Source organism: Symsagittifera roscoffensis, chromosome 6 (assembly GCF_963678635.1).
Source record: "Symsagittifera roscoffensis chromosome 6, txSymRosc1.1, whole genome shotgun sequence".
Classification (NCBI taxonomy): Eukaryota; Metazoa; Xenacoelomorpha; order Acoela; family Convolutidae; genus Symsagittifera; species Symsagittifera roscoffensis.
The window spans coordinates 51,555,808-51,580,595 of record NC_087067.1 but is presented as its reverse complement, the minus strand read 5'-3'; the positions used below and the strand labels follow the sequence as shown (position 1 = coordinate 51,580,595).

General features: G+C 37.7%; 2 protein-coding genes across 2 annotated transcripts in view; both read left to right on the top strand.

The window, feature by feature from the left end:
• The window catches only part of LOC134848456 (RNA-binding protein 25-like), a 259,318-nt gene extending 235,975 nt beyond the window's left edge, over positions 1-23,343 (top strand). The window contains exons 2-17 of the mRNA XM_063865920.1: positions 8,434-8,517; positions 8,716-8,843; positions 9,159-9,377; positions 10,826-10,910; positions 11,197-11,417; positions 14,810-14,970; positions 15,217-15,510; positions 16,837-17,035; positions 17,235-17,308; positions 17,565-17,797; positions 18,266-18,609; positions 19,304-19,475; positions 19,942-20,255; positions 20,484-20,597; positions 22,295-22,441; positions 23,070-23,343. Of these exons, the coding sequence (XP_063721990.1) occupies positions 8,439-8,517; positions 8,716-8,843; positions 9,159-9,377; positions 10,826-10,910; positions 11,197-11,417; positions 14,810-14,970; positions 15,217-15,510; positions 16,837-17,035; positions 17,235-17,308; positions 17,565-17,797; positions 18,266-18,609; positions 19,304-19,475; positions 19,942-20,255; positions 20,484-20,597; positions 22,295-22,441; positions 23,070-23,168 (2,883 nt within the window). The 5' untranslated portion in view covers positions 8,434-8,438 and the 3' untranslated portion in view covers positions 23,169-23,343. The remainder of the gene's footprint in view (positions 1-8,433; positions 8,518-8,715; positions 8,844-9,158; positions 9,378-10,825; positions 10,911-11,196; positions 11,418-14,809; positions 14,971-15,216; positions 15,511-16,836; positions 17,036-17,234; positions 17,309-17,564; positions 17,798-18,265; positions 18,610-19,303; positions 19,476-19,941; positions 20,256-20,483; positions 20,598-22,294; positions 22,442-23,069) is intronic.
• LOC134847993 (pre-mRNA-splicing factor ATP-dependent RNA helicase DHX16-like) lies at positions 5,063-8,223 on the top strand. Its single transcript, XM_063865321.1, has one exon. It carries the CDS (start codon positions 5,065-5,067, stop codon positions 8,083-8,085), a length of 3,021 nt encoding a protein of 1,006 aa, XP_063721391.1. The 5' UTR covers positions 5,063-5,064; the 3' UTR covers positions 8,086-8,223.
• Positions 23,344-24,788: the final 1,445 nt, after the last annotated feature.

Sequence of the window (24,788 nt, the reverse complement as noted above, 5' to 3'; positions counted from 1 at the left end):
GAAAATCAGAACCACGCCATATTTTGTGAAGAACAGTTGTATCAGAGACAGAAAAATACGGAGCCTCTTATCGTGGCAAAAACACACGATAAGGACCTTAGCGACAGATATTTGTGGAGACGGAGGCTTCAGTGGGGGGAAGAAAAATACCACGGAACCCTCCCGGGACACGAAATATAGGAGATAAGAGTGTTATCTCAAGAAAATCACGGGAGCGGAGGCTTGGTCCCCCAGAGACTGTTATATGTGAAGGGACTGTGAAAACTGACTATAACAGCTGCTGTAATGTCCTAGATCTTAATAAACACCGATATTATTTAATATTTCAGAGCATGAGTAGATAGAAAAAGGAAAGGGTCAATCCATCTCCAATGGATTTAATATAAAACTGTCACACAAAAACATATAGAAATAGGTGGTTCGAGCCGTGTTTTTAATGACAATCACGTAGTCTGAGGATCCGAGACTCAGCTATGTGGTTGTGTTCGCATGCAAACGAAAGCTGATCAAAAGTCGTTTGACTGATGGCCTAAAAATGGTAACTTTTTACTTTGCCCTAAACAGACCAGAAAATCAACTGGCAAGGTCGAGACGGTGAAAAACGAGTAGAATTAAGGTAACTGACGCCTGCCAGTCGTTGATAGGTACTTTTTCTACGCTCCGTCGCTGTGTGATATTTGGGCGAATGTTACAAAATAACGCTCTTTTTTCTTCTCGGAAGGCTGGACACGTCGTCCCAACACCCTTCCTGGTTGTCGTGAATTGCCTTGTAACAATTAAGAATTTTTTAAAATTGTTAATTCAAACGTTTTCGCACATTTTGTGCATCATCAGGATATAAAATTTTTTATTTACAATAAAATGATCAAAGATCATGTATGAAATTCAAAAAGAACATGTTAGAAATTTGTTACAACTCGGAATGGCCTTCCAACAATAACTTCAACTGATATTCCCATTTGTGTTGTTCACCTCGTCTATTTCAACGAATAAAGTTGTTCTCTCTGAGAAAATCGTCGTTTCAGTTGGTGCGAAATCTCAAGGCCGTGACGTCTTTATTTCGAAACGAATTTTTGAAAATTAGCATGTTAGTCAAAACTAACCCCTCCCGATTCGTCTAATTGTTCAATTGGCGTCACTGATCCATAAAAACCATCAATTCTCTCGGTCAGACGTTCCGATAAAAATTCGAAAACGAAATTGCGATTTGTCCATTCTGGTCGAATCTCACAGTGTATCATGTGTGGGTTATGATAGAGTTGTAGCACTTCGTCCCGTTCCGTTCCAGGTTGTATGCCATTACAAGTGAATTGGTGAAACTTATAGGAGCTACCCTCTATGAAATTATCAAAATATGGTTTCAAAGACTTCAATGTAATCTGGGTCTGAAAATACCAGATCCCCTCTTCTGCACTAAGTTTTTCAATCCGCGTGAAACATCTAAATTTACAAAACTTTTCACTCTAGCATTTTTCATTTTCATTATCTCGCTGAGAATTCCTGTCGTCGCATGAACAACGTTCTTACTCCGCTTAATCGAGAATGAACTCACTAAGTTGCGAAACGTAGTGCAGATGAGGAAATGTGGCATTTTCAGACCCGCTTTACATTGGTGTCTTCAAAGCCATATTTTGATAAGTTCATAGAGGGTAGCTTTGATCATTTGTTCTTGGTCTATGTGAAAATTTTGCCGTACATCGAACTAATTGTTGTCCAAAATGGACATTGAAAACAGGCATATTAGAGAGTAAGATCCTAAATTTGCGCTCAATTGTGTCCACTAGTGTAACTTCGGTCAGATTCGTTGGCCGAAAAGATATTGCCAACAATTTGGCATTTAGTACAGATGACGTGCCGTTTCTAAGTATGGATCATTCTTCGCAGCTGTTTCGCAAGTAGCTTGAACATTTTTTCGCACTGAGGAAAATATCAGGTTTTCCCTTTTTAGCCACTCCCCTTGTCTTCAAAGTAGCCTAAAATTTGTTGTCCTTCACTGCGAATTTACTATTATGGGATGAGGGCTATGTTTTGCTTGAAAGCATTAATGGAAAGATCCCTCATGTCTTAAACTAATAATTCTTCAAAAATTGAATGAAATGCGAAAACGGTTGCAAAGTTTTTCGATTATCTGTTTTATTTGATGGTATGAGTCTAACGGTTAATATATCGGTACACTGATTTCAGAACATCTTGGCTATTCAAAGTTTTTTTTGAATACTGAATCGGTTAGATCTTTTGTGATACTCTGCTACTAATGCCTCCTAAAAAGCAACCCGCAAAGACTGATCCCAAAAAGAGTCAAAAGCCTACGTCAAGTGGAGGTGGAAAAGCCAAGAAAAAGAAGTGGTCCAAAGGGAAATCACGAGACAAGCTCAACAACGCTGTCTTCTTTGACGAGGAGACCTACGCGAAGTTTAAAAAAGAGGTGCCTAACTATCGCCTTATAACACCCTCTGTTGTATCGGAGAGAATGAAGATTAGAACGACTTTGGCCAAGAAGGCTCTCACGGAATTGGAGAAGCATGGACATATCAAACTTGTGTTCAAGCACAATGCTCAAAGAGTATATACCAGAAATACCAAAGCAGCTCCGACAGCCACCGTTGAGGCGTAGACGTTGAAGAAAACTTAAATAGCAGTCTTGAAAATAAAGCTATTCTAATTTAAGTTTTCAGTAGGCTATTCGATTTTTTCTGACTGTTAGGCATTTTTCTCTGCAAAAAGTCAAATCAGGTTAAAACTATTCCGCCTGTTGGTGTTAATCCAACCGTTTTGTTTTCGAAAGTGGTATTATAGCCCCAGTGGTTTATCGATTGTACGAATTCTCTGGGATGCACATTTTTTGGTAGAATCTGAGTAATTCCTACCTAGTTAACAAAATCTCAAAAATGTTAACATAAATCTAGAAAATAACTACAAATAGGTTAGTTAGAACTATTCCGGTTGTTGGTATTATTGCAGATATTTTGTTGTCGAAAAAGTTATTAACAGCCCTAGTGGTTTATCGATTGTACGAATTCTCTGGGTTGCGAAGTTTCATTTTTTGATAGGATTTGAGTAATTCCTACCTAGTTGCTAGAATCTAGAAATTGTTAACATAAATAGGTTAAAACTACTCCGGCTGTAGGTGTTATTTTAGCCATTTTATTTTCGAAAGTGATATTAACAGCGCCAGCTGCTGATCGATTGTACGAATTCTCTGGATTGCATAGTTTCTTTTTTTTGGTAGGATTTGAGTAATTCGTACCTAGTTGACAAAATCGAGAAAATGTTAACATGAAGAGGAATTTTTCGGCTTTGTTGCTTTTGGTATTTCGTTCCCATATTTTTTCGCCAAAAAAAGATTCAGCGAGCTCTCAATGGGGGTTTAAATAGATTTATTATTATTTTTATTATTACCTTTGCGATAAGCAAGGGTATTGTAATCGTTTACTACACTTTTTTTCTCGTAAATAACTTTGTTCACAGGACTCAACACTTTTGTTGGTACCTTGTTGCATAATGGATTCAGGTTTATTAGTGCCTCCTGCACACTTAGTCTAGAGGTAACGAATACGCCTGGGACGGTAAAGGTCCTAGGTTTGAATCTGACCAGGTTCTCTTTTTCTTATACACAAATTTACTGTTTCAAATAAAATTGTCGGTCTAATATTTGTCTGCTTATATTTTCTCGGCTTATTTGCCACATCAAAGAATCGATCATTTTTGCTGTAAAGAATTTTCATTGTAGTTGCTTTTAGTGTTTTAGAATTTCAAAAATCCGGCCTAATCGAAATTTTTTGAATAGGTTGTAATTTAACCATCTCGATTTGTTAAGTTTTTTTTTTTAAATTTGTTTGTCCTGAGGGGACTTAATTTTTTTATTAGTTTGATTTTTTTTATCTTGAAGGGTTTCTGCTCAGGTATATTCGGCTTTGTTGCCGCTTGGTTATTATAAATTCAATTTCAATCAACCATCTACCGACTATGGCTTGTGGTTCGATTTTTTTTGTGGCCGGGACCTTTTTTTGTTAACTGCTTTTTCTGACTATCGTCCGTCTGTTTTTTTGTCGGCTTAGTTCCCGTATCCCGACTTTTTTTCGAAGTTGCTGTAACACCCATGCTTGAGACCTCAAAGCCCGGGAGCTCGATTCCAGTCGAGACCTGTTTTTTATTGCAAACTGAAAATTTCCGGCTAGTCTAGATTATTCTCTGTCTGCTTACTGTTGTCGACTTAATTCCGCTGAAAGGACGTTTTTGACTATTCGGCTTGTTTTTATCATTCGGAAAGCTTTTGGCATAGTTTCTAAAAGTACAGGTAATTTTTTTCTGATATTTTGGGCTTTTGTTGCAATTTTTAATGACGAAACGATTTTTTGAAGTTTTTTTTTCTATCTATTTTTTTCCGTTTGATTTTAATCTTAGTGTTTCATTTTTGTATCGAAATTGGCGCGAAGCTCAGCTTCGCCTCTGCGTTTTTGTTCTTTACATCAGAAATATGTTAGAGCAAATAAGTCATATGAAAAAATTTCGGGACTGTTGCTGTTGATCTGAACGAAATCCTAAAATTAGGTACATTCGATAGAAAGAGTACTATACGCATATTTGACAGCATATTCTATCAAAAAGTTAATCGAACAACAAAATCAAAACAATTTTGTAATTTTTTTTTCAAATGTTTTGCAGATTTTTTTTTGTTGTTTTTTTGGCATGAAGGCATTAAGAAGCTTCAATATGTAATTTTCGTTCAGTGAAACGTTTTTACGTCCTTTCAAAAAAAACGTTCAATCAAAATTTTTAATCCGGTTTTTCTCTACACTGAGTAAATTTTTTGAAAATTCGTAATAGGGTTCGACTCACAACTGCAAGGGTTTAAATGTGATATATCATTCGACTCTTTCCGACGATTATGGCGTGGAAAACAAAATAGAAAAAACTAAAGCACGCCCGAATAAAAAGCTTCTCTCCACTTTCAAACTTCTGAACAATAAATGTTAGTGCATTAAAACACCCTTTCGGGAGTGTTCGGAACAATAATGCGCTAACTTTGCTTGAATTAATCTTGTTGATTGCTTTTTAGACGATATGGCTGCTCATGAGGCGTGGGTTGAAGACAAGCTTCACGAAATACTGAACATTGGAGACAAAACATTATGCCAGTTTTTTCTGTCAATGGCCAAAAAATCGAAGAGCGCAGATGAGTTGACTTACAAAATTCAGAAATCAGGAGCAGTGGAAAATGTAAACAAATTGCAATCGTTTTTATCAGAGTTACACGATCGTGTTGGTCAGAGAAAATTGGTGAAGCCTGTAGTTCCAGTCGCACCAGTTCAGAAAAAGGTGTACAAAATGATAGAAAGTGACGAGGAAGATATTAAAAGTGTGTCCTCAAAAAGTAGCAGCCGATCAAAGAAACGAAAGAAGAAGACGCATAAGAGTCCAGACAGAGAGTTAGCTTCCAATTTGAGCGACTCGGACGAAGAACGAAAACTGCTCGAAAGAGACAGAAAAGAAAGAGACGAGTTTGCAGCTCGACTGAAAAAGCGAGATGAAGAGAAAACGAAAAAGAAAATGGCCGATGCTAAAGACCCTACTAGAGCCATATACGAGAACATGGACAATGAAGATGTCTCAAATTTTGTGACTGATTTACGAAAGAAAAGTCGGAGAGATTATTTGAAAAAGCGAGAAGTAGATCAATTGGACGCTTTAGAAGCTGACGTTAAAGATGAAGAGTATTTGTTCGGAGAAGCCACTCTAACTAGCAAAGAACGCCAAGAATTAAAGTATAAGAAAGAGATTCTGCAATTGGCGAATAGCCACAAGAAAGCGAAAGACATTGAAAAAGTGAACCGATATTTTGTGCCTAAAGATGACATTGGATTGCATCAAGACTTCTTCGAGGAGAAATTAGACGCGAATGATTCGGGTTTCAACAATGAAAGTAAAAAGTGGGAGGAAGATCACATTAAACAAGCCTTAATCAATGTAGGGGCGCAAGACAAGAAAAAAGTTGAAACTAAAGATTACGATCTTCTAATTGAAGACCAAATTGATTTCATCAGTACACTGACAATCCCTGGTTCCGATGAAAAAATGGAGCCTTCAATAAGTAAAGAAGAACTTAAGAAGATGTCGTTGCAAGAAACGAGAGAAAGTCTACCGATCTTCAAATTTAAAAAAGAGCTTGTCGACGCATTGACTAGTTACCAAGTGTTGGTGATTGAGGGCGAAACTGGAAGTGGAAAAACAACCCAGATTCCACAGTATTTAATCGAAGCCGGATACTGCGAAGAGGGTAAAATGATTGGATGCACGCAACCAAGAAGAGTTGCGGCAATGAGTGTGGCAGCACGTGTAGCTGAAGAAATGGGCAAGAAATTAGGAAACGAAGTGGGCTATTCAATCCGATTCGAAGATTGCACCAGTAAACGAACTATTCTTAAATACATGACGGACGGAATGTTACTGCGAGAGTTTCTAAACGAGCCAGATTTGGCTTCGTATAGTGTGATTATCATTGACGAGGCGCACGAACGGACGTTGCATACAGATGTCTTGTTCGGTCTGGTCAAAGATATTGCAAGGTTCCGGCCTGACTTGAAGCTCCTGATATCATCGGCAACTATGGATACCGAAAAGTTTTCACTGTTCTTTGACGATGCACCAGTTTTCCGGATTCCGGGACGTCGTTTCCCAGTTGATATCTTCTACACTAAAGCGCCAGAAGCTGATTATATTGACGCTGTTGTTGTAACTGTTTTACAAATACATGTTTCCCAACCTACTGGCGATGTTCTAGTGTTCTTAACAGGCCAAGAAGAAATTGAGAGCTGCCAGGAAATTTTAAGTGAACGAGCTAAGAAGCTTGGAAAACGAATAAAAGAACTGATTGTGTTGCCTATTTACTCAAACTTGCCTTCTGACATGCAAGCGAAAATCTTCGAGCCGACTCCTAAAAACGCTCGAAAGGTGGTTTTGGCTACTAACATTGCAGAGACATCGTTAACTATCGATGGTATTGTGTACGTTATAGATCCAGGGTTCAACAAGCAAAAGAGTTTCAATTCTAGGACTGGAATGGAGTCCCTTGTAGTGGTGCCTTGCTCCAAGGCATCAGCCAATCAGAGAGCGGGAAGAGCCGGTCGGGTATCCCCTGGAAAGTGCTTCAGATTATACACTCAATGGGCATATAAGAACGAACTGGAAACAACTACAGTTCCAGAGATACAGAGAACTCATCTGGGAAATGTGGTTTTATTATTGAAGAGTCTTGGAATCAATGATTTGATCAATTTTGATTTCATGGATCCGCCGCCGCATGAGACTTTAGTACTTGCGTTGGAACAACTTTATGCATTGGGTGCTTTGAATCATAAAGGGGAGTTGACCAAATTAGGAAGACGAATGGCTGAGTTTCCAGTCGACCCAATGATGTCAAAAATGATAATTGCTTCGGAGAAACAAGGTTGCTCCGAAGAAGTTCTAACTGTTGCCGCAATGATGTCAAGTAATCAAAGCATATTTTACAGACCAAAAGATAAAGTTGTTCACGCTGATAATGCAAGGAGGAACTTCTTCTCACCAGATGGAGATCATCTGACGTTACTCAACGTGTATAATAATTGGGCAGATACAGACTATTCCATACAATGGTGCTTTGAGAACTTCATTCAACATCGAAGCATGAAACGAGCGAGAGACGTGCGGGATCAACTAGCAGGCTTAATGGAAAGAGTCGAAATAGCATTGGAATCAAGTGGGGGCGATTCGGTCAAGATCCGAAAAGCGATAACATCTGGATTTTTCTACAACACGGCAAGACTAGCTGGTAAAACTGGAACGTATAAAACTATGAAACACCAGCAAACAGTTCACGTGCACCCAAATAGTTGTTTGTTTGAACAAGAAACTCCTGTAAAATGTGTTCTGTACCATGAATTGGTGTTTACGTCTAAAGAGTTTATGAGAAATGTGAGTGTAGTTGAAACGAGTTGGCTGTTGGAAGTTGCCCCACATTACTACCAAGCTAAAGATCTAGAAGATGCGTCAAGTAGGAAGATGCCGAAGACTTTCGGACGAAGTCAAGGTGCTATCAATGATTGATCATAGTCCGTTTTTTCGCTAATAGTGTCTCTAAAGATTCTAGCCCCGTAATCAATATGTACAGCAAACAGATTGAAAAATCTATCTTTTTGTCAAAACTTGATTTTCGTAGTTAAATTAATTTGTTATTGAATTGAAGACTTGATTGTCGTAGACAGCTTATCAATAGAAGACCAGTCAAGTGCTTAATTTAATGCAAGCAGCAGTGAAGATTAATCGCAAACATCATTGCGGTCAAATATGCTCATTAAAATTATGCATACACTAGAAGTTTTCGGGACTTGTTTGGCGTTGCTTTCCCGGTTTGAGATAATTTGCGATGTGTATTAAAAATGGTGTTGTTTTCAGATTGAATGGCAGCGCATTACCAGACTGCCCCGTTGCTGTACCCGCCTCCTCAAGGCATACAGCCGCACTTCAACATGAGACCAGGTACATTGTCTCTCGATTTATGATGAGACTAACTGGACATCAATTTATAATTGAGTGGAGAACCAATAATGGTGGAAACGAGATTCAAAAGATCTCTTTGAATTTTTTCTGAAGATAATATGATATTGAATCTGACACTTCGACTATAGTGGTAATATTGGCTTCAGTTTCTAACTAGTAATTTGTGATGTGTTTCAGTGGGTCCTCCACCAGGCATGTTTCCCATCACCCAGCCGCCGACCAGAGAGGCAGCGAAGGAGTCCACAGTGTTTGTGGGCAACATATGCGACACAGCCCCCGACGACATGATCAGAGCCATGCTCAATGTGAGTCATTCAAATCCTCTCGAATTCTTCTACTAAAAATCATATCAGTTCCGTTTGTAGAAGCTCAGTTGAAAACGAAATCGTAGTTTTGCCATCTGGTTGAAGTTCTGGTATCGCTGAAAGCTTTTGCAAAGTGAAATTTCAAAATCATTGCTATAGTTTTAAAGCTTCTGATGAAAATTTAAAGAGGCTTATACTTAAAAACTCACCGACGAAAAAAAAACAATACCAACTCCAATTTGTGACTCCTAAAAGCTAGTTGGTAAAACTGAATAGATCATGGAGAGTATATTTCTAATTACTGTGTATCCTTAGACATGTGGCTACATCTCAAACTGGAAGCGAGCCAAGTGCTCCTCTGGAAAACTGCAGGGCTTTGGCTTCTGCACTTACCAGGACCCAGAGTCGGCCATCAGAGCGATCAAGATGCTGCACAACTTGGAAGTGGGCAGTAAACAGCTGAATGTGAAGGTGGATGAGAAGACTAGGGACTACCTGGAGACATACAAGACAGGCCAGGATGGAGAAGACGATGTAAGTAAATATTGCACATCAATTTTTGTTCAGTAGTTATTCATAAGAGAACTAAACCTAATTTAATCTTAACGAAGTGATTCGCTCGCGGTCTAAGCCCTCCAGGACAAAATCTTGAAGTAAAAAGTTCCCCCCACTAAATTTTTTACAGGACTAATTCCCGTTCGATAATCGATCACCTGCCATGGAAATGATAGTGTGCGAGGACGAGCACTCACTTGACTTCTAGCTTCAGGTCTACCACAGCCTGACCGATTACGGCTGCAATAGTGGTACCACGTGAAACTTCTAGACGCAAAAAACGGCCTTGAGTCGCAAAAAAGGGATGTGGAAATTAGAGAAACGGACTATGCTTAGACAGGCTGGATAGCCTTTCATAGATCCTCTCCGAATCGCAGAAATCACAATTATTTATTTAAAAACTCATCTTTACATTTGGGCAACCGGGCAACTTAGAAAAATAAACGAATTGGTGCATCATAATTATTACTAGAAAAAAAGTTCAAGAAAAGAACAATTTAGTAGCTATCGTTTTGTGAGATGTGGCGACAATTCGTAGCAGGCGAAAATTTGTAACAGGCGACAATTCGAAACAGGACGATTTGTAACCTGGCATTGGCAAATAGCATACGCGTGCTCCGATGCGCTTACTACATACGGCACGAGAGGAATACTGTGATTGACTCAGTGTTGCTCGCTTAATCTACTGTTACGAGTTGTCACTTGTGCGAATTGTCGCCTGTTTCGAGTTAGCGCCTCAAGATTTGTGGTAGTCTAACTCTTTACAGTTGGCGTCTTTTCCTGCCCAGTTTTTCCATTTTTCTTGAGTGCTTTTTAACTGCATTTGAGATAAACTGAGTGACTTTAATTATTACTGCCTCTGAATTGCATAAGAAATTTCTCTTAATTAATCTGTGTTTGAAATTTGAAGCATAAATTTGAATCGATGATTAAAAGCTCTGAGGACTTCTTTGGTTCTCGGCTGGTCGTCAATTGTTCTGAAATAGACGTTGCTTAATCCATGTCGAACCTCGATTCTGAACCCCTCAAAAAGTTATTTCACTATAACACCGAGGATATGGCAAGCTTCGAAGATTCGATTTCTATCACCTTTCCACACACAAATTCAAGTCAAAAGCAAAGGCAGCCTATAGTCGTATAGACAAGAAAACGTACTCGACTCTCGATAATGGAAATTCTACCCGAGTTCACTTTAGATAACTTGCAATAAAGAAAGAAGTTTTTGATGATTTCTTTGCCCGGGAGAATGTCACCCACAGAATTTTTGCAACCCATTTCGAAGTTCATTTTTATTGAATTGGGGACTTGGAGTCGCTTTGCGGTTTGACACGATAAAAATATCAAAAGATTAAAACTGCTGAACTAGTGCTAGTGGAAAGGTTAAATCCGCTGATAATGATTGTCTGTCTATGTGTTTGTTGTTTCAGACAAATGAGGAAGATGAGGAGCAGGACAAGAGTGTGAAGCAGGCCATAGTGGCCATTCTCAGAAACGCCAAGATGAGAGTGCACAGTAAGTTATTTTCAATTAGAAGAAAAAATGGGAGATCTGTGAAGTCAAAACGAGATGGCTGATTTTTCTATGTACAATAGAAAGCTCAGTAGTTCGAAGAGAGTTTTGGTTGCTTCTGGAGATCGAGGAAGTGTTTTAAGCCGAAAAAAAGGCGAATTAAAGTTTTGCCTACAGTTAGCAACCAATGGATCAACTGTGGTCAATCGCGAGAACCTGACTGAAGTAGTCGTATGTTTCTCATTTCGTTGATTATTGTACTGCATTCAGTTTTTTCTTGGGTTTTCAGATTTGAAGTCAGACGACTCTGGAGACGAAGATGAGAACAGTCGGAAGAAGAACAAGGAGAACCGCCATGACGACTCAGAGGGAGTGACCACGATCCCCACCCTAAAGCCATACCAGTATTCTGCCAGGAACCCTAAATTGGACGTGGAAGAACTAGACATGGATGACTCGAAGAAAAGCTTGATAAGTCAAGAAATTTCTAAATTTAGAGAAACTCACAAGGTTAGTTTGATTACAACTCACATTAAACTGTTACTGCACTTACGCAGCCCAATCCCACGGAAGAATGACCCTATAGTAGCCATAGAAGCATTGTTTTCTTTTAGGAAGTGTCGTGATTTGTTGCTTTATTGGGTGGGGATTTGATTTTTTCGTCGTGCATGAATCGTAAGTTAAGTTTTGGTCTTCTGGCCTGGCAGAAGGTAACTGCCTTTCACATGTAATTATAAGAATTAAGTTCTCATCTCGTCGAGTGGACTTCAAAAGTGGACGCTGTGCTCTTGTGGGCGAAAAGTGATTTTCAAAGAGTGGATAGTGGATTTTTTGTGGGCGATGTGGAAAAAGTGGTTTGGATTATTGTGGATTGAAGAGTTGCTGATTTACAAATCGTTTCCACCTTTAGCTCGATCAACTCACAGGCATAGATTGAGCCATTAGGCTCCGTGAGTACCAGTGAAAAGCAATACAGTAGACATTTTTGTTCGACAGCGTCAACGATAAGCCAAAATTTATCTTCTCAATAATCTGGAATAAAAATTAAACCGGCACGAGATGTACGTGTTCAATAAATTTTTGATTCTTTTAAAATTCGAAATATATTTGCATCTTTTGCTCATAAAGATTATGCCCATTATACGCATTAAGGAAAGGTTCTGATTAGCAAAGTAATTAAAAAAATGAGCTCTCGTGCTATTACTTTCAGGTTATCTTGAAACACACTGTTTCTGAAATCAGTTCTCTGCCTTGCCAAAATGAGCCTTGAATATCTGCTTGTTTTGCAACTGCTTGCCATGGTTTTTTCATGGGTAAATCGAGCAAAGTAAAACTTAATAAAAAGTGTTTCCTCAAGTTAAATAAAATTCGGAAAAAAATAATGAAGAAAAAAGTTGCTAAGAATAGTTCAGAACTTAATACTTTTTCTGATTATCTATAATCCGTCTTCAAAAATAAAAGAAATGAGTCCCGATTATTGTCAATTTGAACAAATATATACGAGCTTTATCTCCGTTTATCGAAGCCTAAAAGACGCTATATCTAGGATGGGAGAATTCTTATTTTTCTAGCGCATAATTTTTCTCGCGTCTTGGAGTTGTTCAGTGATGCAGAAATTACTCATAACCGAACCAGCAAATACGTGTGTTATATTACGAGTTTACTTTTCCTACCAAACTTGCATAATTTAGCACTCATAGCAGTGGAAATTTCAAAGCTTGTGTTTTATACGCTTTATTGGTGATAGTTTTTGATGACTGTACGAGATTTGGGCGCGTTGTAAAGACATCAGGCTCGAATCCCGTAGAAGTAATATTTTTAAACCTTAATTTTTTTTAGTTTTTTTTTTGCATTTTGAAGCTGCCATTTGCCAGTTTTTTCTTTTGTTGACGAAATGCAGATTGGCATCTTTATGTAAATGAGCTACGCACATAGCTTTTTAGCTGCCATTTAGTTCACGTAAATATTCGTTGTTTTGTAGTATGCGGTTTAACGGTCGAGAGTGGTGTTTTTAAAACAATGCATTTAGTTCGAAATAAAAATTTGTGACAATTAAGTGTCATGGCCGAGTTGATTGCTGTTGTTTTTTTAGGCAAAAATTCACGCCAAATTTAATCTTTGCGGTTTGACTTTTTATCAAAAAAGTGTCAAAAAATTTTTAGCAAAGAAGTGTCAGCCATGAATTGTTCTCGAAATAAGAACAGCTTTTTTTTTTGAAAATCGAAAATTGATTTTTTTTTCAAGTAGTCAGTATTTTGATTTTCAAAACTTTTTCAAAGTTTATTTTTTGTTGTTCAGCTCCACATATACACATATATATATATATATATATATATATATATAGCCCCTGAATTTGCTGCTTGACATCTTTTTCATAACATAAATGCGTTTTGATTCAGCTACAGTCCAATTAAAAACTATGTAAAACAAGAAAAAACAGTTGCTGTGCAAGTAGCACAAAAAATTCCGAACGAAAGTAAGAAAAACTATATATTTTTGCTAATTTTTGTCATTTTGGTGAATTTCGTGATGAGAGGAACAAGACATAGTCGACTTAATTGCTGTCAAAAAATGAATTTGAAAATAAAACGAAAAAAGTATATTTTTTTGTTTCTTACTTGCCAAGGTAACCGGTTTTTATGTTATATATCACTCGACTGATTATGCATGGAATTAAGTTGAAAAAAAAAAACTGAAACGCACACGAAGACGAAGTTCCTCCCACTTTCAATGGTTGAAACAAAAACTGAAAAAATTCAAGTCTTTTCCAAATGTCTGTCCGTTGGGTTAGAATTAAAGAAGCGTTGAATTGGATCAAGGAAAACACTTAATTTGACGTTCAGCTGTAGTTGAGATTCCTATATTTGTCGTGATGATTTTTTAGGACGTATTAAAATGCTCTAATAACAAAAGAAGTGCATTCATACTTTTGAATGCACATAGGAACGCCCTTAGGTGTAGATGCCTTTTTTGAGTTCAATGCAGGTTCATTTACTAGAAGCTAGGCGAAATGCCTTCTCCAATTATGAAAGCAGAAATGGCGCGAAGAAACTTGATCGATTATTAGTTTCGAAAGTGGAATTTAATTTTTAGATTTACCTGGGGAATATAGACTTTTCCTAATAATCCAGTTTTCTCGAATTGGTTAAAATTCATCAAAAAAATGCCAGTTATAACTTGATCTTGAAAATTACAGAGATCTAGGGTCATTATTTTTTTGTTTGAAATTTAATACAGCTGCCTTTTTTTGTCGTTTTCTCGCTACTGTTTGACCTCATTTTTTCGTTTTTGTTATTTTTCTCCAAAATTCTGCTATGAAAATTCTGTGCCTCCTGTGTAAAGCAACTGTTTTATCTAATATATAAGTATCCGAAGTAAACTTCTACCTTGACTTAGAATCAAGTTCTCTAAATTAGGAATGAGAGCCTTTTATGAAGACGTTCCAGAGTCCAAAAATAAATAAGTGAACGGCCTGAGTTGTGGAAAGAGAAGACGTTTTGTGGACTGTGAATGCTTTATAGGACTCAAATCAAAACTCGCTATGAAATGAAAGTTCATCCACGCAACTATTTGAACCTTCTTGTGGGCGTGGTTCAGGCGACATCATCCTGCATTCAGTTTTGGGGAACAACGAGAGAGAAGAAAAGAGACGTGGGCGAGAAAGCTGCGAAGTTGACAGAATCCTAGCAAAGTTTATACCCAATTCCATTTTTATCGGCATCTTTTGCATTACTAAATATCTTGTCTTTTTTGGAGTCCCTAGAACATAAATCCAACCCTTGAACCTTCCAACCTACATGTACTTTCTAGACTTTTTGTAGTCTTTTTCTCTTCATCTTTTGATAGGAGATTGCAAGATGTTTCTTGAAGTGTTCGCTGTATTTAATTTTGGACCTGTTTAGAATGACGAGGGTCCGGATAAAGAAGAGATTGATCGTCAGATTAAGAAGAGACAGAAACTGAAGGAGGGCAGTGATAAAGAGGCGAGTGATTCGGAGGCAGTGGAGAAAAAGAAGTCGCGGAAGTCCAAGGATAGAGACGAGAAAGACGCGCCTAAGAAACGGTATGTATTATTTGATAAGTAAGTTGATGGCACATGTGATTCATAGTTTCATAACATAATCTGGAAACGTCATTATAAGTGTTCACCTTCCCTTATTTATAAGTAGCTCGGAAGCCATCGACGAGAGAAATCATTGCTATCTACACCATTTTGGTATCAGAAACCTCTGCCGTCATCTATTCAATTTAAACGGTCATTTTTAATTCAACAAAAGGTTTCAGAGACAGTCATATTTTGTTTGTTTAGGTCTCGTGAGAGGTCCTCAAAGAAGTCAAGTCCCTCCTCGTCCAGACGGAGAAGAGACAAATCCAGTTCTCCCTCTCCGTCCAGAGAACGGACCAGAAGGAGGAGAGAGGAAGAAAGGAGAGAGCGGGACAGAGAAAGGGAGAAAGAGCGAGAGAGGGAGAGGGAGAGAGAACGGGAACGGGAGAGGGAGCGGGAAAGAGAGAGGGAGCGAGACAGAGACAGAGACAGGGATAGAGACAGAGACCGCAGAGATAGAAGTAGAAGAAGGTCCCACTCTAGGTCAAGGGATAGACGGTGAGTTAAATCCTGCTATGTGTTTCTATATGTACTGAAAGCGTGTCTTTACATAGAGCTAGCGAGCAGTGTTATATTACGGAGTCCAGTTTTTTCTCAACCCAACTCGCAAATAAAATTGCTCATTTGGTGGAAATTTTGCTGGCATGGCATCGTCAATCAAATAGCATCTCTTTTATCTGCTATTGGTGGCTAGTGTTTGACGATTGTCGAGCGAAAATGGCGTAGACATTACGTGATACTTTTCACCTTTTTATCTTTTGTGTATGGCAAGTGCAGCTTCGCCTTTGTGTTTTAGTCGTGTTTACACTAGCGATCAGCGTAGTGTATAAGTACAAACCTTCTTTTTTCTTACCTAATTTGCAAATGAAAGAGCGTAGCCGAATTTTTACTAATTCGTGGCTTATTTCTTATTGCACTTAATACGGCTGCTTTTTGTCGTGTTCTCGCTACTGTTTGCGAAGTGAAGCTTCGCCTCTTAACCGGCTGTGTTCTTGGCCTTTGTACAGCTTCGCCTTTGTATGGGTAGTGGGCATTAAATTATTAAATTAGCTATCTGGAATTTAACTAGCTGTTTAGACCTTTTTCCTAAATGGGAAAGACCATGTGCATTATTATGAACCTTCTTTTTTTCTAACCGAAGTTGCAAATAAAATGCTCATTTGGTGGCACTTATGCTATAATCACGATCTGTAGCATTAGAAGTTTCATAACATCTGTTCTCACTAGTGTTTGCGAAGCGCAGCTCAGCCACTGTGTATGAAAATTGGTCTTTTATGCTAAAAACTAAGCTTGGTTTTTTTACTAAGCAAAAACTAGTTTTTTGAGCTTCATTGAGCGCTTCCTTGGCGATGAGAGTTTTTTAAATTCAAAATTATGGTGCAAAGAAGTTTGAATTTTGTAAGACACGGTGAACGTAGTTCAAATCTTATATAAGTCGTAATGACTTTTTTCGTTTTATTTTCAGGAAAAGTCTTAAATTTTGTTCAATTTACTTTTTTGTGGTTTGAAGTTCAGTTCATTTCCTTCGAACAGCGAAAGTGTAAAGGTCACAAAAAACGTGATTGACTTCTAATTTCGAAAATGGAATTTAATTATTAGTTTTCCCAGCCAAATAAAAACTTGCCTATTGATCCAGTCTTCTTTGATTGGATTACTTTTTTTTTCAAAAAATGTCCATCACAAGTTGTTCTAGAAATTCAAAGCTTTAAGGCATCTATTTTTTCTCGCAAAATCGAAAGGTGAGTTTTTTATTCAAATCTTTTCAAATATTTTTCTTTACTTGCGTTTATTGACTCTTTTCCAACTCTGTCGGCAATGTTTTAGTTCGGCGGGTGGTCGTGCGCAGTCGTTGAGTAGGGAGGAGGAGGAGGATAAAAGGGAGCAGGAGAAGATAGAGAAGCAGCTGAGGGAAAAGGAGGCGGCCTACCAGGAGAGACTGAAGAGTTGGGAGACAAGAGAGAAGAAGAAGATCAGAGAGGCCGAGAAGGAGAGGGAGAAAGAGAGAGACAGACTCAAGGAACAGGTATAAACACTAGACACACATTCATGCAGGGTTGTGTCTAGCAATATCTTTGCATAAGAATTCAGCTTGGATGAAATTTAGTTCTGACCTCCAGTATTAAAGATGGAGATATCAGTGATTAATTCTTTTTTTTCTTTTTTTTTACAAATAATGAGATTGAAATAATTTTTGGAAAATATTTGCTTTGTTTTTTTTTCAGATCAAAGAAGCGAAGCGGCTAAAGGAGTTCCTGGAGGAGTACGATGACCAAAGAGATGACCCCAGATTCTACACGTAAGACAATTACTTTTTCAAAGACTACAGCATTTTTTTTAATTTGAAAATTATTTGAAATGTCAATAAATATGGGCCGAAATAAACATAAAATTTGAGTCTACTTTATCGGTTTTGCATACTATTTGATACTTTCTCAGAATTATTTAAAACAATAGAAATTTGCTTTTTTTGCTGTCAATATGTTCTTTGCGAATAGTTCCGAATTAAAATCTGACTGTATCTAGTGTATAAAGATAGAGTTCGCTTGCTTCAGATCCACCGCCCTCTCGCGTCGTCTGCGAGACAGAGAGAAGGAGAAGGAAGTGGACGAGAAAGACAGACTGAAGGAGAAGGAGGAGTTGGATGAGATCCTGCAGCGACTGAAGCAGGAAAACAACCCGGACCCGGAGGGCGAAGTGGCCAAGATCGTGAAGGAGTTTGAGGAGAACATGAACAAACCCCTCAAGGAGCGTGAACGGGAGCTGAAGGAAAAGAAAAAGAAGAAAGGTAAGACTTAGTTTTTGATTATGATATGTTGTTGATCTTGCTAGATTGTTTGCCTTATTGGAGTCTTTGAAGTAATTTTAAACGAATGGATTCTCGCACCTTTTTGTTTCGAAGGCTCTGGAAAGATGGGATGAGATGGTAAAAAGAGTAACTTTTAGATCGTTTCAGGTTGTGTAGTTTTGACCCTACCTCGTCTCTCTAAATGTTGTTTTTATCTCCTAGCATTTTTTAAAAATGCGTGATTTTGGCTGTTTTTTAAAGAGAATTTTGTACATTTGGGGTTTCAGTGTAAATTGTGACGTTTGGTAAGTTCTTTCAATATGTCAAGATTGTGATATTTTGAAATCGATGATATCATCAGATGGACTAAAACACTTATCGGGTACAATGGATGTCCTATTGGGCAAACAACAACAACAACATGTAGGTCCTATCTTTTTGGAGCATAATGTGAATGTGTTCTTGTAGGTCATGTTGAGTCTTCCAATCCGTTCAAAGCGATGAACAAGAGACTAGAATCAGGTCAACAGGTGTCCCCTGGAAAGAGGATACCCCACCCAGCCATGACAGACATGTTTGGGGGCAACGAGAATGGATCGGAAGGAGGAGGGGCAGGGGCAGGGGCAGAGACAGGGGCCGAGAGGCGTGTGGGGGAAGTGGACGGGGAGTCATACAATGATGGCAGCAATGAGAGTAATGTGGGTAGTGTGAGTGACCATCCGGACAACGAGGAGGAAGAGGAAGAGGAGGAGGCTAGGAAGTATGAGACTGCAATGAGCAGGGGATCCAAACAGAACGGAGTCTCATCTTGGGTGAGTGGTTTGGTTTGAACATCTCTTTTCTTCCTGATATTGTTTAAGATTACTGATCAGGGGCGGACCTATGATATTACTGAAGTGGGGGTGGGTTTTCAAAAGTTTTGGTCAACCAAATTGATTTTCAGAGCTCTTCCAAATCACTATAAAGACCCCATTTTCACCAAATTTTTAGGCCCCTTGCTATTTTTAGGCCCCCTTGCTATGAAAATTGAAATGCAAACTAATTAGGCCATGATAAATATATATTTGGTTTTCATAACCAACCTTGTAAAATCACTCGTTACACCAAAAAATTTATGATCGTGTGAGGTGGGGGTTCCTAAAATACTATCAAAGGGGGCTCTGTGTGTGTGGTTGAAACTCTGAGAGAGGGGATAAGACTGCGTTTCTCCCCCCCCCCCTCCCACCTTAATACGTCCCTGTTTCTGGTTCTTACTAATTTTTTAATCAAAAATATAATAAACTGATGTAGTAGTTCATTCTTCATTATCTTACGAAGCTCGATTTTTGGATACAGTTGAAACAGTTTGGATACAGATCGGTTTGCTTTTTACTAACTTTTTTTTCATTATTTATCACTAAAAAGAAGCATTATCAGCAAAACAATGGAAAATTGTTATGAGTGATGAAGTAGTTCTTTGTTGGCTGTCTGGTTCCTCACTTTGAGTTGAGTCATTTCTGTTGTCAGAACCAACACGAGAACACTCCTCAAAATCACTCGCCCGCCAGTGCATCCCAGCAGTATCAGCAGCAGCAGCCGATGTTTGAGAAAAAGATGTCGTTTGAATTGGGGAAGAAGTCCAATGCAGCAGTACCTCCAAGTCACCACAGCCACACTCAAGAACAAACAAACAGACACCGTTAGTCGCATTGTTTTTCCGCAGTAATACCCCTTTTTGCTTTTAACTCTCAAGTGAATATCAATACTTGTGTGAAAAGGATTGAAACAATTGGCGCTTTGCTTACTTTGTTCGAAGAGTTTTGTTCTGAAGGCCTTAAAGATTTTGGGACGGTTCTTTCTTTTCGAAAATTTGCGTGTTTTTGAAGCCGTAGTTTATATTCAACTGGTTTGGCATCAGACCAGTTGCTAAAGGGACTCTGCTCACCATTAGAAAGGAAAATGAATAACTGAGTCGTACTGGACAGGCACACTGCCTTTTGACGTCCACCGAAGTGTACTAACTGAAGAAATGCTCGAAAATGGGTTGATTATTTTATGATTATTATTGTTATTATTTTTACTAAGAAGTTTTTGTGAATATTGGAAATTATGCTGATGTTCGTGTCCATTTTGTGCGGAAGTTTTGATGTTTTCAATGGTTACAGCAATGAATGGAGGAGACCACCTGCCCAGCAATCAACAACTGGTGTCCAACTATGACTCGCCAGGACACCACCCCCACTCAGGGGGGTCCAACTCGCCCTCAGTAGCCCACCAGCAGAACTCCTCCGCTGCCACCTCAACTGGATTCTCAGCCCAGCTGCAGACATCAGTGGGTAAGCAGCAGAGTAGAAGTGGCAAGAAGAAACTAGTCACTGCCTCTGTGTTCGGAGAGGACGATGATGACAATGATGATGTGCCTAAGAAGAAGAAACTGATACCGACAGATGCTGAGATGCCACCTGCACCTTCAGCAAAGGTATTACATGACAATTCAAAGATTTTTAAAGCATGTTTTGCAGGGGAATTAAATTATTTTCCCTAGACCGGCAATAATAAATCAGGTGTTTTCATGGTCATTGCGAGATTTTGTTTGTCGCATTTTGAATGGTGGTCTTCGATGTCTGAGCATCCGTTTCTGTTGCTGCTGAAGTAGGCGACTAGATATTTAAATCCAGATGGATAATTTTCTCTTTTGATTTTACAGCCTCTGCTGACACCGGAAGAGAAGCAGCAGAAGGTGAAAGACTTGATCTCCAAGATCCCCACAGACAGATCCGAACTGTTCAGCTACCCAGTCGACTGGGACAAAGTGGATGAGGTAAGAACCCCAGTAGTTAACTTGTACCCATTGAAATGTAGACCAAAAATGTAGACCAAGTAAGTACAAACGTTGAGATGCTAGTTTCCCGGGTTCAAAGGGCCAAATGGTTTTTAAAAACACAATCACCATTTAAAAAAAATCTGTGTCAATGCACGTAGCGAAAACACGTTGTGTTGAGTTTTCCTGGAAGAAGTCTTATGAAAAATCTTAAGTTTGTTCAGGCTCAAATGTACTTTTTCGCGGTTTGACTTTTTATTTCTTTTTAAATTCAGTTCATGTCTTTTGTTAAAGAACTGTTGAGCTGCAAAAGAATAAAGGTCACTAAAAACGTGATTGACTTCTTGTTATGAAAATGGAATGTAATTGTTAGGTTTCCCAGCAAAATAAACAAAAATTTCAAAAAAAATCCATCATAAATTGTTCTAGAAATTCAAAGCTTTAAGGCCATCCATTTTGAGGTTTCGAAAGTTGAGGTTTTTCAATGAACACAAGTCAGTATTTTTTTCTACTAACTTAAATTAATTGACTTTTTTCCAACTGTATGTTCGCTATGTTCAAGCTTGCGATTAGCAAGCGTTATCGAATCAGAATGTAGAACTTTTTTCGGTTTAACAACTAGTTGAACAAAATCAGTTGAATCACTTATGATGCTGACATGCTTTTGAGTTTCATGAAAATTCAATTTTCACTGCAGGGTGGTTACTAGGACTACAGGGTAGTTTCTGAGGGACTTGAAATTTTTAAAAGGTTTTTACAAAATCATCAGTTTTTTCGGCTTAACTGCTGTCTGCTCAAAGATTGTCGGCCTTGTTTCTGCTTCTTAAGTTTTATTCAGTCGCTAATTTGAGTTTCAAATACGTGGCAAGTTTGCCTAGAGTTCCTGTTTGATAAATACAGGAGAATACTATAAGAATAAACATAGATACTATGAGAATAAATTAGAATACCGTTTTCTAAAAAAAACGTGAGTGTACGTGCGTGGCCTATGAGATCGAAATAAGTCATTTACTGTGAAAGAAAGGCATTTGTACGATCTCACAAAATTGTTAGCTAAATTACTTAGAAGAAAACAACCGTGGAAAAATTTAATATGAGAATAACAGATACTGAAATAGATTTGAGTCGTAATGGGAAACTTAAGACGTTAAATTCACAAGCAAGGTAAACAACAAAAGCATGCTCACAAACAGTAAGTAAGCTTTCTAATAAATTAGTACAGTAGGATAAATCTTTAGTGAAAGAAATTTTCATCTTGAAACCAAGAGGGAATTTTATGTTTCAGATAATAGAGAATTATTAGAAGCATTTTTGTGATACAAAAAATCAATGGAAGAAACGGGAAAGTTAAAAATCAAAGGAAAAAAAAATCTGACAGTTTGACAAATCTGTTTTTTTTCTAACGATATTGTGTTTAAAACCGAACGCGTGAAGAATGCTTTAAGAGTCATCACTCGACAGGCAGAAAGGCCTTTTCGATGCGTTCTCGAGTGATTTCAATGAATTGCGATAAAATCATCCGATGAATCACTACAGCGAAGATGATTTTATTATATGATTTATTTTTATCAAAAAGTTTCAATCAAAGTTTGATCTTTAAATTCAAAGAACACTGAAATGTTTTCTATAGTGTTTGATAATACATTTATATTATAAGTGTTTGATAATACATTTTCCAAATCTACGTATTGTTGTAGCTGTTGATGGAGAAGAGAATCCAACCGTGGGTGAACAAGAAGATCAAGGAGTATATAGGAGACGAGGAGCCCACCCTGGTAGAGTTCATCTGTGGAAAGGTCAAGGCCAAGGGAGACCCGAACGTACTACTCAGTGATGTACAGATGGTTAGTCAGTCTAGTACTTGAACTTGTTGTTTTTTCTGGCTTCATAAGGACATACAAGATATCGTGGAGCATAAACTGCTGTTTTTAAATAAATCATATTATTTAATAATACAACACATGATCACGGACTAATAATTTTTAAATGATTGCTTAACCTGGGGAGTTACTTTTCTTCTGCGAGTCAGGGGCAGATCTAGAATTTTCTCTAGGGGGGGGGGGGGGGGGGGGGATGATTTCAAAGTCGACCAAAGTGACTGTGACTATACGAAATATTCCAAAATACTGTGAATAATAACCTAGTTAGACAAAAAAATATATATTCTACGCCGCAGCCGACCTTTTCCGAAAAAGGGCCAAAAATTTGATCAAGAAATTACGTCTTTTCGGCGCTCGGCACTTCAAATTTAGAGTATGTTGGTGGGTTTCAAATGGTTGGTCGACCGACAATTGGTGCTGTAAATTAGAACCAAATGAGGGACACTTCAGTGGACTGGGGGTCGAATTCCTGGCGTGAGAGAAACGTCATTTTTCAATCCGCCATTGCTTGGAACATGAATCACTGAATCTGTTTAGATCAGGTCAATGACCTGATATATCGATATGTTTAATTAAGTAATTGCCTTTGTAGGTGTTGGACGACGAGGCCAAAGTGTTTGTGGTGAAACTGTGGCGATTGCTCATTTACGAGACAGAAGCGAAGAAACAAGGCCTCTCCGACATCAAATAATATCACAACAAACTTAGCTCTTCTTTTCGATACTCTTGTTTTTCTCATTTCTAGAATCTTAACATCTTCTCGACTATTATCAAATAATGCTGTTGATGCTGTAGAGTGGTAATTTATCCTTAATTTGTAGTCTTCATTTTATGTTATGCGTCGAAATTCAATTTTTTGACTTTTGTTCTGTAAGTAAAGGCTTAAGTATTTTTAAAAAGTGAGATAAATGAGCCCAGAATATGGTCATAGGTTGCAAAAAACTCCTTGAATGGATGTGCTTCATTGAATTCTTTGCTTAAGAGTCGATGAACTTATTGAATATTCTGATGTGGGTCGTAATGTTTTTTTTTCGAAGTCTTGTTCACGCTCAAATTTGATTTTTTCGCGGTGTGACTCTTAATTTCTTTTCAAGTTCAGTTCATTTCCTCTGCTAAAATGAAAAAGGTCCTTCATTTCCTCTGCTGAATTCAAGAATTTGATTATCGAACAGGAAAAGTGTGAAGGTCATGAAAAACGTGATCGACTTCTAATTTCGCAAATGGAAATTAATTATCAGATTTCCCAGCGAACTAAAAGTTTTGCATATTGATCCAGTTTTCCCAAATTGGGTTAATTTTAACAAAAAATGCTTATCATAAATTGTTATACAAATTCAAAGAGCTTTTGGGCCATCTATTTTTTCTTCGAAATTCAAAAGTTGGTTTTTGAAAAAAAAAAAACAAGTCATTTTTTTTCAGTTTCCTTGCGTTCATTACACTTTTCCAACTGTCAGATAACTATGTTTTTTCGTTCCAAATAGGTTTTCAGTTATTATGACGAAACATGCCTTTCTTAGATGCTGTAGAATAATCAACTTTAAGCTAATGTGTAAACGTTTATGCTTGTGGTTTATATCTAGTAATCAGCATTAATTTTTGAGAATAAAGTTAGTTTTAGAGGTTTGATGAACAAAAATATCGGTTTGAAGGATTTTTATTTTGAACGAGTTTAATTGTTGGTGAACGAATTTAATCACTCTTATTTGATTTTTCGCGGTTTGACCTTTGATTTGTTTCAAGTTCGGATCAAATTCATTTGCTTGAAGAAAGGGAAATTCCGGTCTCAATTACAAAAACGCTAATAAAGCAAAAAAAAAACGAATGCTTTTTGGTTTCTGAAGTGAATTTTAGTTTTCAGAATCCTCTTTGTAACAAAAAAAATATCTATTGAACCAGTTTCATCTGATTGGTTAATAATTTGAAAAAAAATAATAATTCAAAGATTCTTGAAATTCAGAACTATTAACTGCCGATTTCTCAAAAGTTGTCATTTAATTGATTTCGGTTTCTTGGAGTTCGGATGTTTGTTAAATAAAATTTTGATCGTGAATTTGCTCGCAGTCAAGCAAAATAAAAATTTTCAATCAGCTAATACGAAACACTTACTTAGATTGATAGTGTTTATTTTCAATGAACACTTCGAAAGCTGTTGGTCACGCTTAAATTTTTGTCAAATTGCAATCTCATTGTTTTCTGAGTGTTAACGGTGGTAATGATTTTTCATATAGGTCACGATGATTTTTTAGGAAAATTTAAACTGCATTTACGCTCAAATTTGATTTTTCGCGGTTTGGATTGTTTTTTTTTTAAA